This window comes from Tupaia chinensis, unplaced genomic scaffold (assembly GCF_000334495.1).
Source record: "Tupaia chinensis unplaced genomic scaffold, TupChi_1.0 Scaffold000164_1, whole genome shotgun sequence".
Classification (NCBI taxonomy): domain Eukaryota; kingdom Metazoa; phylum Chordata; class Mammalia; order Scandentia; family Tupaiidae; genus Tupaia; species Tupaia belangeri.
The window spans coordinates 4,001,393-4,017,441 of NW_006159638.1; the positions used below are offsets into that span (position 1 = coordinate 4,001,393).

At 40.0% G+C, this 16,049-nt stretch overlaps 1 protein-coding gene and 1 pseudogene across 2 annotated transcripts in view; one reads left to right on the forward strand and one right to left on the reverse strand.

Moving 5' to 3' along the window:
* The window catches only part of USP33 (ubiquitin specific peptidase 33), a gene marked incomplete at its 5' end in the record, with an annotated part of 53,496 nt that extends 45,355 nt beyond the window's left edge, over positions 1–8,141 (reverse strand). For both annotated transcript variants that reach the window (XM_006146066.2, XM_006146065.2), the window contains 4 exon segments: positions 5,184–5,336; positions 7,285–7,349; positions 7,777–7,828; positions 8,009–8,141. In XM_006146066.2, coding sequence (XP_006146128.1) covers positions 5,184–5,336; positions 7,285–7,349; positions 7,777–7,828; positions 8,009–8,089 — 351 coding nt within the window.
* A 4,770-nt stretch (positions 8,142–12,911) lies between these two features.
* LOC106734627 (40S ribosomal protein S27-like) lies at positions 12,912–13,162 on the forward strand (annotated as a pseudogene).
* Positions 13,163–16,049: the final 2,887 nt, after the last annotated feature.

Below are 16,049 nucleotides of genomic sequence, written 5' to 3' on the forward strand. Positions count from 1 at the left end.
GTCCCTATACTGTTTTTTTATTTTAAAACAGGGTCTTCCATGTTGGGATCCTCCTGCCTCAGACTCCCAGTTGGGATTACACACATCATCACTCAAGGCTCTTTCGGAGTTTTTTGTTGCTGCTGTCATAGGGTACCATAAAGTTTTTGCCATAGGGTACGTGTGCTCACCTGAGAGCGAAAGAGAGAGGAAAAGTGAGAAATCATCCCCCCCCGGGAGGATGGCAATGCCAAAATCCCTTCTCCTCCATTCTCCTCTTGGGATCTTGGGCACGCATGCACACATGCCCAGCCTGAGTTTAAGCCACCAAGTCCAGGACTCAAACTGCAGTCGACTATGTAGGAGTCCAGCAACATAGCCATTATGCTAACTGCTGGTCCCCCAAAGCTCTTTTCAAAAACGAATTCTCACTATGCTCCCCAGGACAGCTTCAAGCTCACAATCTTCCTGTTTTAACTTCCCAAATCACTCCCAAATTACAGGTGCAGGCCACCAAACCCAGAATTCAGGTTCAACAGGGAACTGAACCCAGTCTTCCCATATGATCCCAACCTATAGAGCAGCAGCAACTTAGTAAGGCATACCACCACAGGTGGGCCTCGTTTTTTATAGTCATGCCTATTTTTTCCCTCAAATATTTTCTTCTTTTTTTTTAAATGATTATTTATCTGAACTTATTTATTTATTTTAATTTGACCAGAGAGGGACAGAGTGTGAGAGTAAGAGAGTAAGAGAGAGAGAGGGAAAGTGAGAAAAGCAAGTGCCAGATCTGGGACTTGAACCATGGTCAACCATGTAGGAGTTTAGCATCCTTAACCACCACGCCACCTGCTGTCCCTCCCCTCAGATATTTTCTATCTATGGTTGGTTGAACCTGTAGATGCAGAACTTGTAGATAGGGAGTGCCAACTCTACTTATTCTACCAAACTGAACTTAATTTATTTTTTTAATAATTTATTTAATTTTATTATTATTATTTTTAAATTTGCTATAAGGCATATGCACTACTCACCAGAGAGAAAGAGTGAGAGAGGGCAAAAATGAGAAAGCAACCCACTGGAACTCAAACCCCTGTAGGCCATGTGAGAGTCCAGCATCCCAACTACCACGCCACCTGCTGACCCCAGCCAGACTCAACTTTCTTTTCTTTTTGTTAGAATTATTTTATTTCATTCATTCATTCATTTATTCATTCATTTAATTTGAGCAAAGAGATACAGAGAAAGAATGAGAGAGAGGAAGTGAGAAAGCAAGCTACTAGGTCTGGTACTTGAACCGTAGTCAACCATGTGGTAGTCCAGTGCCTTAACCATCACACCATCTGCTGGTCCCCAGACTCAACTTTCATTAGACTTTGCAATTTTACTCTATTCAAGTAGAAATAGCAACATCTTTGAAAATTTTGCCCTTATAAACTACCATTTTCTTGGGATTAAACTGCTAGTCTTAAGAACACACTTTTGTTAATAATCTAAGAGGATTCAAGAAAATTGTTACTTTCATATATTTGGGTCTTTTGAAAAACACTCAACAGGGCCAGCCAGTGGGGCGGTGGTTAAGGTAGCTCGATACCACATGACAGACTGCATAGTTTGAGTGCTAGACCTGGCAGCTTGAGAAACACACCAAGCATGTGTGCATGCATGCCCAAAACCTTAAACTCAAACCCCTGTAGGCCATGTGAGAGTCCAGCATCCCAACTACCACGCCACCTGCTGACCCCAGCCAGACTCAACTTTCTTTTCTTTTTGTTAGAATTATTTTATTTCATTCATTCATTCATTTATTCATTCATTTAATTTGAGCAAAGAGATACAGAGAAAGAATGAGAGAGAGGAAGTGAGAAAGCAAGCTACTAGGTCTGGTACTTGAACCGTGGTCAACCATGTGGTAGTCCAGTGCCTTAACCATCACACCATCTGCTGGTCCCCAGACTCAACTTTCATTAGACTTTGCAATTTTACTCTATTCAAGTAGAAATAGCAACATCTTTGAAAATTTTGCCCTTATAAACTACCATTTTCTTGGGATTAAACTGCTAGTCTTAAGAACACACTTTTGTTAATAATCTAAGAGGATTCAAGAAAATTGTTACTTTCATATATTTGGGTCTTTTGAAAAACACTCAACAGGGCCAGTCAGTGGGGCGGTGGTTAAGGTAGCTCGATACCACATGACAGACTGCATAGTTTGAGTGCTAGACCTGGCAGCTTGAGAAACACACCAAGCATGTGTGCATGCATGCCCAAAACCTTAAAGGGGATGAGAAATGGAGGGAAAAGGATTGCAGCATGATCCTGCCTCACGGGGGATGTTTTCTCACTTTGTCTCTCTCCAGCAAGCGCCATGTGCCCTCCAGCAAAATAAAAAACAGAAAAGGACTAAACACATTTATGACTGATTAAAATAAGCATCAGCTGGGACAACAGCCATGACTGACTAACATCATTAACTGTCAAACTGAAAACGCAACGAATGTGCTTTGTCCAAAGTCAAGCCACCTTCAGCTATAAAATGCATAAAGCCAGCAAATTTATTATCACAAATGCCTTTTATCTAAATAAAGATGCATTGGGACCAGCAAAAGTCGTAATAGTTATGTCGCTGGACTCCCACATAGTCGACAGTGGTTCAAATCCCAAACCCAGCAGCTGGGCATGTGTGCCCAAAATCCTGAGAGGAGAATGGAAGAGTGGGGACTTTAGCGTAGCCATCCCCCGGGGGTGATTTTTCGCTTTCTGTCTCTCTTTGTCTCTCCAGCAAGCACATACGCCCTACAGAAAATATCTCTCTAAAAAAGAGATGCATCAGAAAAAATTCAAAGTTGGTATTGGAGTCAGCAGGTGGCATTGTGGTTAGGGGCACTGGACTCCCCATATGGCCAACAGCGATTCGAGTGCCAGACCGGGTGGTTTGCTTTCTCTCTCTATCTCTCCCTCTCATTCTGTCCCTCTCTGGTCAAATTAAATATAAATAAGTAAATAAAGTTAAATAAAATAATTCTTTTAAAAAAAATTGAAAGTTGGTATCAAAGAACAAGTATAAAAATACAATGTGTGGGAGCCAGCAGGTGGTGTGGTGGTTAAAGTGCTACCAGAGTTAGCTTTCCAGACCCAGCAGCTTGCCTTCTCACTCTCTCTTACACTCTCTCTCTCTCTCCTTCTATCGAGCATGTGTGCCCTATTGCAAATTAAAATATTTAAATAAATTAAATTGCGAAGAAAAGTAAATGCACTGTGTTTTTGTTTTTAAGAGATTGTTGTTGGGACCAGCAGTTAGCATAATGGCTATGTCACTGGACTCCCATGTAGTCGACCACGGTTCGCGTCCTGGACCCAGTGGCTTAAAACTCACGACGGGTGCATATGTGTGCATGCCAAAGATCCCAAGAGGAGAATGGAGGAGAAGGGATTGCAACGTGGCCATTCCCCTTGGGCAGTGATTTCTCGCTTTCTATCTCTCTGTCTGTCTCTGTCTGGCGAGTGCACACACCTTTAGCAAAAACCTCTCCAAAAAAAAAAAAAATTGTTGTTATAGGGTGCGTGCACTAGCCAGAGATATAGAAAGTGAGAAATCACCCCCGAGGGGATGGTCATGCAGCAATCCCTTCTCCTTTAGTCTCCTCTAGAATTTGGGGCACTTCTGCACATGCGCTTGACATTGAGTTTTAAGCCAGTCGACTACATGGGAGTCCAGTGACATAACCATTATGCCACCTGCTGGTCCCACAATATGGTTTTTCTTTTTTTTTTTTTGGAGAGGTTTTTGCTAATAGGGCACGTGCACTCGCCAGAAAGACAGAGAGAGACAGAGACAGAAAGCGAGAAATCACTTCCCAGGGAGGATGGCCATGCCACAATCCCTTCTCCATTCTCCTCTCGAGATCTTGGGCACACACAAACATGAGCCTGGTGTGAATTTAAGCCACCAGTTCCAGGACTTGAATCGTGGTCAACTACATGGGAGTCCAGCAACATAGCCATTATGCTATCTGCTGGTCCACCACAATGTGGTTTTTTTTTTTTTAACACCCATGAGAGAAAAAAAATGTGCTGTCAATCAAATCTGATCAAATTCTAATCAAATAAATGATAATCAGAACATATTAGAAGTGAACTAATCTAATTTTCGGTGATCTTCTCCTACTTTTATGACTGGAAAATTCTGAAAATTAAGTGATCAATCTTTGAAAGCTATACGTGTTTTCTAAGTCCCTTGAGCCATGGGAGAAAAAATATTCGTCTTTATAACTGCCAGAGAGTACATGTGCTCACTAGGGAGAGGGAGAGAAAGAAAGCAAGCACCCCCGCAGTGGGACATGATCATGCTGCACTCCTTTTCCCCATCTCTCCACCCCATTAGGATTTGGGGCACACATGCCCGGCATGCTTTTCAAGCCACTGGGGCCATGTAAGATACAGCTCCCCCCCACATAAGGCTTAACCATACACCACTGGGCCAGCCTGGGGGGAGGGGGGTGGAATCTAACCAAAGACTATGATAAGCTCTATTGTAGTCTACCTGGTACTCAATAATTAGTAAAATGTCCACGTTAATACAAATGGTGTGAAGCAGAGAAAAAACTAGGGAAAGGAAGCTAAATGAGTCCCTGCAGTTCCCTACCAAAGAACGGCCTACCGCCCATTCTAGAATCTCATTTGCTAGAAATAAACACTACTGAAACCATTTTGTTAAACGTTTTTCATTGATAAGGGTCTTAGAAAAATGCCGTGGAAAAATGCCACACTCTTGAGGTAGACCCACACGAAGGGTTCCAGTTCCTACCAGAGACTTCTCTAAGCATGCTGGGCAAGGGTGTGCCCATGATCCCGGCTGGCTGAAGCTGGTGGCAGACTGTGGCATCCAGACCCTAATGGGGTGCTGTATCTCTGTCTCTTTCTTTCTGTGTCTCTCACTCATGAAATAAATAAATAAATTTTTTTAAATATTCATTAAGGTCTTTCCCATCTTCCAACAGGAGGGCTACAATCTTACCCTAATCTATCAATCTATGCTACACAGGAACAACAGAGAACGTGAGTGTTTCACTTGAGAGGGAAAAAACACATTATAGACATTTGCTAAAGTTCTGCTTAGGCAGGACTCCTTTTCAAATTTCAACTATGACAAATTCTAAAGATACTAACTCTAAGTTTAATAACTTAACTAAACGCATTATTACCTGGACACTGTTTTCTTGTGTTTGGTGAAGTTGTCTTACATGAGGCAATGAAGGCTGAGTTCCTAATTTCCTATCCAAAAATACTTCTTTGCTGCAAGCATAACACCATACTCGAAGAGTGGTAAGGTTCACAGTTAGATAATGCTTTGTCTCCTGTATAATTTCACAGGAAAGAGAGAAGAGGAAACAAAATTAGATATATTTGAAAGCACACCTTCAAAAGATCAGAGAATATAAACTGCTGACTTTTGATGAATAACATACTCAAAAGAGCCAATGTAGAGTACCAAAAAAATTCTTTAAATACACTGCTAACCAACACACTGTTTAATATATTACAGTGAAATATGTTACAGCTGGAGTCTGTCAACTTCAACCCACTAATGTTCAATAAATTAAATAATGAGAAAAAAAATGCATCTTTTACGTCATTACTAACCAACTGACTCTTCTCCATTGGCAGCATGTTCTAGTATGCAATGTATCCTAAAATCAACACATTGTTCAATGTATTACAGTAAATACACTGCTAACCTATTAGTGAACAGTAGCAATATCTAAGCTGACTCTAGGTATTAATGTACAGTCACTAAAGATAAATGCAAGAGTATAAGGCTCTGCTTTGCAGTTAAGTATAATTAAATAAGTATAATACAAGAAAATAACTGACAATAACAAGTAACTATCCCAGGTAATCAGAGAAGCAAAGGACACAAAATGACATGAGGCAAAGCACAAAATAGTTTAACCAACTGGAAATTAGATTATTTAGAATAAATTCAGCCTTTTTCAGCAGAAGTTCTGCAAGAGAATTAAGCCCTACAAAAAATCATTTAAGTAACTAATTTCTCAGTTCTCCCAAAAATAGTACACAGCAAGTACCAGTCTGGATATACAGAGGAAAAGTAAATTACATACAATGATGCCTTAAAGCTTTAGGTATGGAGGCTGCTTTGCTAATTCTCCAAAGGAACCCTGGTTAAGAGCAGTTGATACTGTAGGGACATTGATGTACACCTTAAGACACAGTTAAGAAACTATAAAAACTATAATACTACCCAAAAAAGTCATGTCAGAGTTACACAGGAAACACCAACCCACCCCAGCAAAATAGAAAAAGGACTCCAGTTAGGATAATGTACAGGAAAAGGCAAAATGACAAGTTGGAGACTAAAAGAAGTTAGCCAGGTCATTTCATAAACCTAGGCACACTCTGGCTTCCATCTCCTTTACCCTCCTAATGTTCTAGCCATCACCTCTACAAATCTGGGTATTCTTCTTAAGATAGTATCATCTCTTGGGGCCAGCAGGTGGTGTGTTGGTTAAGGGTGCTGAACTTCAACATAGCTGACTGTGGTTCGAGTCCTAGACTTGGCAACTTGCTTTCTCACTTTCCCTCTCTCTCTTTCTCACTCTGTCCCTCTCCAGTCAAACTTAAATAAATAAAGTTAAATAATTCTAAAAAAAAAAAAAAAAAAAAAAAAAGATTTATTAAAAGAAAGACAGTATTGGGCCGGCAGGTGGTGTGGTGGTTGGGGCACTGGATTCCCACATAAGCTGACTGGGTTTCAAGTCCCAGACCTGGCAGATTGCTTTCTCACTTTCTCTCTCTCTCTCCCCTTCCCTCCATCCCTCTCTGGTCAAACTGAAATAAGCGAATGACTAAATAAATAAACTAAATTAAATTAAATTTTTTAAAAAGACAGTATCATCTCAATTACAATCTAATTCTCATATTAATCTTAACAATTTCCCCTTCTACCTCTCACAAAGAGCATAAGTGAAGCTTAAACTCATAAAACAGCACATATTTTTGAATTTCAACTTGAATGCATAATGCTGTCCCTTCCAGCTTTCTTTTAAAAAAGTTGACTCTCGGGGGTGGCAGGTGGTGTGGTGGTTAAAGGTGCTGGACTCCCACATGGCCGACCTCAGTTTGAGTCCCAGACCTGGCAGCTTGCTTTCTCACTTTCTCTCTCATTCTATCCCTCTATGGTCAAATAAAAATAAATAAATAAATGGATAAAGATAAATAAAATAATTAAAGAAAAAAATTTTTTTAAAAAGTAGACTCTCATATTAAAATAGTTTGTATACATACCTGAGAATGTATGGTGCTATGATCGACTTGTGACTCACCACAGCCAACATACGAACATCTACTCTATAAACAGTTATAAAGGAAAACAGGTATTTAATAACACGGATAAATTTATAATAGTATTATTATTCATTTATATTTAAGTTTTGATCACATTTTAATTTGATGATTAACTGACTTTCAGTTAATTTAACCAAAAGGAACCAAACATAAAATAAAATCAATGTATTTTTTTTTAATCAATGTATTTCAAACCTAAAACCTGTTACCCCTACTAAAAGGCAAGCACAAACTATCTCAGAGTGACTCTACTAAAAAAATGTGCAAAAGCAGTAAGTTAAACCCTTCCAAAGTTTTTTTTTATCAATGATGATCTTTTAAAAGTATGTCCATTTACAAAATCCTTTTTAAGTGTTAAATGTTTTTTCTGTTATCATTATTCAAACCTAAATTTATAATCAAAAGTTTTTTAGGAAAAATATATATATAGCTCCAGGCATGCCCAAAGATTTGGTCCTCTGACTTTACAATCCTGACAAGTACCCTATGAAAGGAAATTGAGAAGATAACATCTATTACACTGACATAAACACATTCAATTCACTAACATAAAGACATACATAAAATACAGGACTCATACAGTCTATTGAAATAAGTTATAAAAAGGCAAGTTTGAAATAAAAATGAATATGGATTTCTTAAGGAAGAAAAGGTTTTATCTTACATGAGATTTTTGTATTAAATCTTCTTTTGTTATTTCACCAACTGAATCCAAATGTGGACAATGATTTCGAAAAGCTGACATTTTTGTTAGAAAATTTTTCCTCTTTTCCAAGGCCTTTCAAATGAGGTAATACCTATATAGAAAAAGTAACCCAAAAAAATTTTTAAATGAGCTAAGATATTGAAAATGATTAAAATAAAAAACATGAGAATGATACATGCTTATGAGCTTGCTTTGAAAAGAGTATATTTTCAAACATATCTTGGTGAGTTTCATAATTGAAGTTAATCAGAATACTGCAGACTTCTCTACCAAATAGAAGTTTATTAAAATTGACTTTTTAAAAAGAAATTATTTATTTAATTCCATTTGTTATCATTAACAGAGAGAGAGAGAGAAAGAGAAAGTGAGAAAGCAAGTCGCCAGGTCCGGGACTTGAATTGCAGTCGGCCACGTGAGAATCCAGCGCCTTCAACCACCACAACACCTGTCAGCCCTTAAATTATTTTTTAGATTTAACTTTATTTATTTATTTTTAAATTTGACGAGAGAGGGATAGAGTGAGAGAAAGGGAAAGGGAGAAAGCAAGCTGCTAGGTCTGGGACTCGAACCACAGTTGGCTATGTGAGAATCCAATGCCCACAACCACCACACCACCTGCCAGCCCCTGAAATTGACTCTCCTAAACAAATGTTAAGTTTGATGGACTTCTACTGTTTTTTCTTCCTCTCCCATTTCAATTTAAACATAAATAAAAGGAGAAAAATTCAAATTATTCAATCTTTTAATCATTTTTATTCTTTCTCATTTTTTTCTTTAAAATGAAATTAACTTTTAGGTGGGAACAGAAATCAGAAACATTTTTATCCTTTTTCATTTTTTAAAAAAGATTAACTTTGGGGGGACCAGCAGGTGGCGTGGTGGTTAAGGCACTGGACACTCCCACATGGCCAACCACAGTTTGAATACTGGACCTGGTGCTTCCTTTCTCACTTTCCCTCTCTCTCTCTCTCTCTCTGGTCAAATTTAAAAAAAATAAAATGAATGAATAAATAAAGTAAAATAAATAATTCTTTAAAAAAAAAAAAAAGATTAACTTTTGGAGCCAGCAGGTGGCATGGTTCATTTTTCTACGAACTTTTGAAATCTTCTGATTTGCGACATAGTTCAAAACCTTCTACATTTTATTTTTTTATGGAGATCTCTCTCTCTCTCTCTCTCTCTCTCTCTCTCTTTCTTTCTCTCTCTGGTCAAATTAAAAAATAATAACAACATGGTATCAGTAGATGGCATAATGGTTACATTGCTAGACTCCTACGTAGTCAACCACAGTTCAAGTCCTGGACCTGGTGGCTTAAACTCACGCTGGGTGTATGTGCGTTGCATGCCTAAGATCCCAAGAGAATGAAGGAGAAGGGATTGAAGCATATGGTCATCCCCCTGGGGGGTGATTTCTAGCTTTCTGTCTGTCTGTCTATATCTGGTAAGCACACACACCCTATAGCAAAACTCTTTCTCAAAAAAAAAAAAAAAAAGTAACAAATTAAATAATTGTTTTTTAAAAATATTAACTTTTAAGTAGGAATAGGAATCAATAAAAAACTTCAAATGGAAGGCTCCGTTTTCACTCTAGAGGCTGCCCCTTGTGATGATAAAGTGAAATAATCTGAGATCTTGACACTTTACATCAAGGTTGCTCAATCCTAGCACCATTGACACTTAGACCATATAATATGTAATTCTTTGATGTCCTGTGTACTGCAGGACGGTTAGTAATATTCCTGCACCCACCCACTACAGTCAAAACACCCCACCACCCCAAACTCTAAAAACCAATGCCTCTAGATAGTATTAGAGTATATCCTCTGGGGAGACAAAAATCTCCCCAGATCAAGAACACCATTATCATGCTCTCTACAACTCTCAGGTAGATACCATTATATCTTCATAAGGCTAAGAGATGCAACATTGACTAGATTAACTCACAGCTTAACCCTAGAATAGTCTCTGGTTAATAGTGAAAACATTTCTAAATGTTGTACTATTCCAAAATATTAGCTAAACCATGCTCCACATTTTCAGAGTATCAAGTCAAATTTATAATGTTTGTTAGTATCTTATTTCTCATATATATTTGGGGGGGAAGGATTGACAATCTTTACCACCTACTTTTCACTTGCTTTTTTGGTTAGATCATTTTGCCCTGTTATCAAATTACTTTCACTGCCAGCCAAAATGGAGTAACAGGGTGCAGATTTCCTCTCTCACCTTAAATTAATAAAACTAGACGAAACATAAAAAAGACTGCTTTTCAGACATGATGTAAGACTAGAGGGAAGGGCTAGCATGTGGCATGGTGGTTAAGGGTGCTGGACTCCCACAAGGCCAAACGTGGTTCGAGTCCTGAACGACTTTCTCTCTCTCTCTCTCTCTTCCTCTCTGGTCAAATTAAAATAAAGTTCAATGAAATAATTATTTTTTAAAAAATGGCTAGTGGAAGTCCTATTTCTCAGCAACTGCAAATGAGAGAGAGTGTCAGAAAGAGAGAACTCACCTCCCAGGTAGAAATGGCAACAATCCCTTCTCCTCCATTCTCCTCTCAGGGGTTGGGAACACACACACACCCACACATGCCTCTATTTTTTTTTTAATTATTTTATTGGGGCCGGCAGGTGGCATGGTGGATGAGGCACTGGAATACCACCTGGCTGACTGCCGTTCAAGTCCTGGACCCAGTGGCTTGCTTTCTCAAACACCCCACTCCCATGCCTCTCTCTTGGATGAAGTTTAAAAAAAAATAAAATGGATAAAATTACATAAATAATTTTTAAGTGTTTTTTTAAAAAGAACTGTTTTATTTAACTTTATTATTATTTTCCAGTTTGATTAGACAGAGAGAGAAAGAGATAGAGGAAAGAGAGAAAACAAGTCACCAGGTCCAGGATCTGAACCATGGTCAACCATGTGGGAGTCCAGCACCCTAAACTACCATGTCACCTTCTGGCCTCCCATGCCCCCAGTTGCTGCCAGGTCTGGGACCTGAACTGCGGTTGACTATGTGGGAGGCCAGTGATGTAACCAATAGGCCATCTGCTGATCCCCAATTCCCTCCTTATTTTTTTTTCAATTATTTAATTTTATTTATTGCTTCATTTATTTTAATTTGACCAGAGAGAGAGAGAGAGAGAAGGAAAGTGAGAAAGGAAGCTACCAGGTCTGGGACTTGAACTGTGGTCATCCATGTGGGAGTGTCCAGTGCCTTAGCCAACTTGCCACCTGCTGGTCCCCACCCTCCTTATTTTCTAACAGTAACCAAATTATCATTTTTTCTCACCACTTCTCAACATTTCTTGTAGCTTGCCAACAACTGAGACTTTTATTTGACACCTGGATTATCCAATAAGAGTGCCTACTAGCGGGAACCAGCTGTTACTGTAATGGCTATGTCGCTGGACTCCCACTTAGACGACCACGGTTCGCATCCGGACCCGGTGGCTTAAAACTCACGCCGCGTGCGTGTGCGTGCCCAAGATCCCAAGAGGAGAATGGAGGAGAAGGGATTGCGGCGTGATCATCCCCCCTGGGGGGTGATTTCTCGCTTTCTGTCTCTTTGTCTCTCTGTCTGGTGAGTGCACGCGCCCTATAGTGAAAATCTCTCCAAAAAAAAAAAAAGAGTGCCTATTAGCAGATATAGCAGTTATCTGGCCCTTTACCTTTTCAGCTCACCTCAGTGCCCACTTGTAGCAGGGTAGGGACCGTCTCCAGGCACACTGACTGCTTCCCCCCTCGACCATCTCTTTGCTTCTCTCCCAAGTTCTCCACACATCAGGAACTTGCCTAGCATTAACCAAAGCAACTAGGAAGTGCTGGCAGCATTTTAGGGGCAATCTTAATTGGTAAGAGCCAGAATAAGTACAAAAAAACTCCAGCTCCCTTAACTTTGAAGGAATATTGGTTGGGACCAAACAAAAGTGTTTCAGATTTCAGGACCAACAGATGGCATAATGGTTATGTCGCTGAACTCCTACGTGGGCGACTGTGGTTCAAGCACCACTTCAAACTCACACTTGGGCATGTACGTGCATGCTGAAAATCCCAAGAGGAAAATGGAGAAAGGACTGCAGACTGGCCATTCCCCTGGGGGGAGGGGGTGATTTCTCACTTTGTTTCTCTTCCCCCAGGCAAACGTATATACACTATAGTAAAACTCTCTAAAAAAAAAAACAGTATTTCTGATTTAGAATTTTTCAAATTTTGTAATACCTGTGTATACATTATGTGATATCTTAGAAACATGACTCAAGTCTAAATATGAAGTTCATAATTATTCATTTCATTTTATTTCTTTATTTATTTAATTTGCTACAGGGCACGTGCCCTTACCAGAAAGACAGAGAGAGAGAGAACATGAGAAAGCAAGCTCCCAGGTCCAGGACATGAACTGCAATGGGCATGTGGCGTCCAGCGCCTTAACCACTATACCACTTGCTGGCCCATTCGCACGCTTCTTATACACAGCGTGGAGGTAATTTTATACAAACTCTGTGCTGCAGTGTTTTGACGGTGGCCCATCATGAGGCCAGGTGTGGAATTTTCCATTTGTGTAGTCACACACGCACTCAAATGTTTTGAATTTTCAGCAATTTGGATTCTGGATTTCCAGATTATGGATGCTCAACCTGTAGCAACCAAATTGTTCTACTGATGGTTTCTCAAATATAACTTGTACCCTTCCAAAAAGTTATTGATTTGTTCCTATCATAAATGCCCTGTTGAAAACCTTTCAAATCTCAATCTCAAATACTACTTTCTTCATCAAGCCCACATAACAAATAATATCTCACCTAAATTCCTAAAGAATTTCATTATTCCTTTCCGGCAGTGATGACCTCCCTATGAGAACATGCCTCTTGCAAATGACCTCCTTCATCCCTCTCCAGAAGAGAAGAGCAAATACAAGAAAAAGCGCCTGGTGCAGAGCCCAAATTCCTACTTCAGGGATGTGAAGTGCCCAGGATGCTATAAACCACCACAGTCTTTAGCCATGCACAAATGGTAGTCTTGTGCGTTGGCTGCTCCACTGTCCTCTGCCAGCCTACAGGAGGAAAAGCGAGGCTTTCAGAAGGATGTTCCTTCAGGAGGAAGCAGCACTAAAAGCATCTGACTCAAGATGAGTGGGAAACCATCCCAATAAACACATTTTGGATTTTAAAAAAAATTATTGATTGTACTCCTAGAAAGGCACTTAGCGTAGTTGCTTTAAAACAAACAGGAATCAGCAGATGGTGTATGGTTATGTCACTCGATTCCCACGTAGTCAGGTTTAAAACTCATGGCTGGGCACTTGTGTATGAGTGCCCAAAATACCATGAGGAGGATGAAGGAGAAAGGATTGCAGCATGGCCACCCTGTGGGGGGAGGGCTGATTTCTCTGTCTCTCTGGGAGTGCACGCACACTGTAGCAAAAATCTATCTCAAAAACAAGCAAACAAACAAACGAAAAAATTGGGGCCGGCAGGTGGCACGGTGGTTAAGGGTGCTAGACTGCCACACGGCCAACCACAGTTCAAAACCAAGACCCGGCGGCTTGCTTTCTCACTTTCTCTCTCCCTCTATCCCACGCACTCTTTCTCCCCATCTGGTCAATTTAAAAAATAAATAAAGCTAAATAAATTAATTTTCCTTTGGAGAGGTTTTTGCTATAGGGCGCATGTGCTCACCAGGAAGACTGAGAGAGACAGCGAGAAATCACCCACTAGGGGGGATGGCCACACCACAATCCCTTCTCCTCCATTCTCCTCTCGGGATCTTGGGCACACACGCGCACGCTCCTGGTGTGAGTTTAAGTCACCGGGTCCAGGATTCAAACCACGGTCAACTACATGGGAGTCCAGCAACATAGCCATTACACCAACTACAGGTCCCAAAGCTAAATAATTATTTAAAAACCAAACAAACACAACTACCCAACTAGACTGAAAATTCTTTGACAGCAGAAACGGAAACCATGTTTCATTCTTTTTCTTTTCTCAAGGGCTTTATCCTTGGTTGACTCAAAATACTGACCTACTGAGATCTGGAGTAACATTTAAAAGCAACATTTATTTTGATACACAGAATATACACAATTAATTCATCTTTTTACAGACATTTAAAACATAAGGTACTCCTCTCAAACTTTTTGGAGCTTTCCTACTTATTAAAATGCCCTTGTGATCACATGTAAACTTTTTAAAGCTTTACCTACACCTCACATTTCTCATTAAAAATCTTTCAGTATTTTATATATTTCATTTCTTGCTGAGTTCAGTCTGTCATAAGTTATACTTTACATGCTTCAATCTTTATCTGAATTCTCATTTATTTCAAAGGCTGCTGTGGCAACATTGTTTCAAGCTTTAAGGAAATTCTGATCCTTACACAGTCCTGAAAAGTGTCTGTCATAAGGAAAGACTACTTTTTGGCATTCCTAATTCAGGACTAGCATGAAGATTAAAACTAAGTGAAAGGTCACTGAAAATTCTAATAGCAATACATAAACGTAAGAATTCTCTCTTCAACTCTGAACTGCAAATATTTAAAATCACCTAGTCACTACATTCTTAATGTCATTAAACTGCAGTTATGTAAAAAGATTTGCTTAGTGATAGATTATAAAGGCTCAAAAATGACAGGAAAAAAAGTGAAAGTTGGTGACAAACCACATCAAAATAAGAAGCAATCTTAGACTATCCCTCTTACATAGGGTAGGTCAAAAATGTTAACCCAGGAATATCTTTTGCAAGTCTCTTTTTAAATTCAATTTTGCCAAAATAAGTGAAATAACACAGATTCTAGCACAGTGTAACTACTACTGCTATTCTCTCTTAAAAATTAGGATTTTTGTCTTTGGGACCAGCAGGTAGTGGGGTGGTTAAGGCACTGGACACTCCCACATGGCCAACCAAGGTTTGAGTCCTGAGCTTGGTGCCTTGCTTTCTCACTTTCTCCCTCTCTCTCTCTCTCTCTCTGCCCAAATTAAATGAATGAATAAATAAAACTAAATAATTCTTTTTAAAAAAATTAAGGTTGTCTCTCAATAAGATTCCTAATTTTCCCTTTATATTAATAGTATGAACTCACAGTATTTATATTATATCAAATAGCTAATTATAAAAATCCAATTTGGTAAGATCTTTCCAGATGATACAAACGATCCATTTTGATCAGAAATGGAACCAGGACGGCCTCATTACTTTCTCTAACAGGTATTCCTTAAAGGAAAGAAAATCTGGTTAAACTTTTAAATTCTATAATTCCACCTATCTACTAAACGAAGTCACCTTCAGTCTAGAACCTATACTCTGGTCAGGATTGCACCTTCCAGCTCAATTTTCCAGGCCAACACTGATTATATGAAAATGTAAAACCTAAAATACTTCAATGCAAAACACCTAGAAAAATCTCATCCTTCAATTTGCACTCTGTAAACATTCGAACGAAGAGTGTTTTGTGTATTTGAGAAATATTTAAGAGTAAAGGTCCAGGAAACCACACGCTATGGAAATCTAAATCAAACAAAAGCTGCAGTTGGACAGATGGTAAGGAGTATCCCCTGAAACTGTCAAGACCAGACGCCAGTCGAAGAAACACTGCAGGAAGGATGACACCTCGGTTTCCCCGTTCATAACAAAAATAACGGGGCGAAGAGGGTGGCACAAACGGATCCAGGCCACCCCAACGGCGCCTCAGAGCGAAACCAGAACCCGGGAGCAGCTCGGCCGTCTGCACCCACCGAGAGGGTTTCGGAGTGAGGGCACCGAGAAAAGGAGCCCCTGCCGCCCTCTCCCTCTTCCTCCCACCGCCCGCTTCCCAAGGGAGCGCCCCCCGGGAACGCTTCCTCGCGTCGACCCCGGCTGGGACTATTGCAACGCAGAGCCCGAAGGACCGAGGCCTCACGCCCGCCGCGCGCGCACCGCCGCCCGGGACCAAGTAGAAGCGGCCGCAGCCCGGGGCGCGCGGGAGCGAGCCCGGAGCCCAGAGCTCGGCCCCGGCGGCGGGC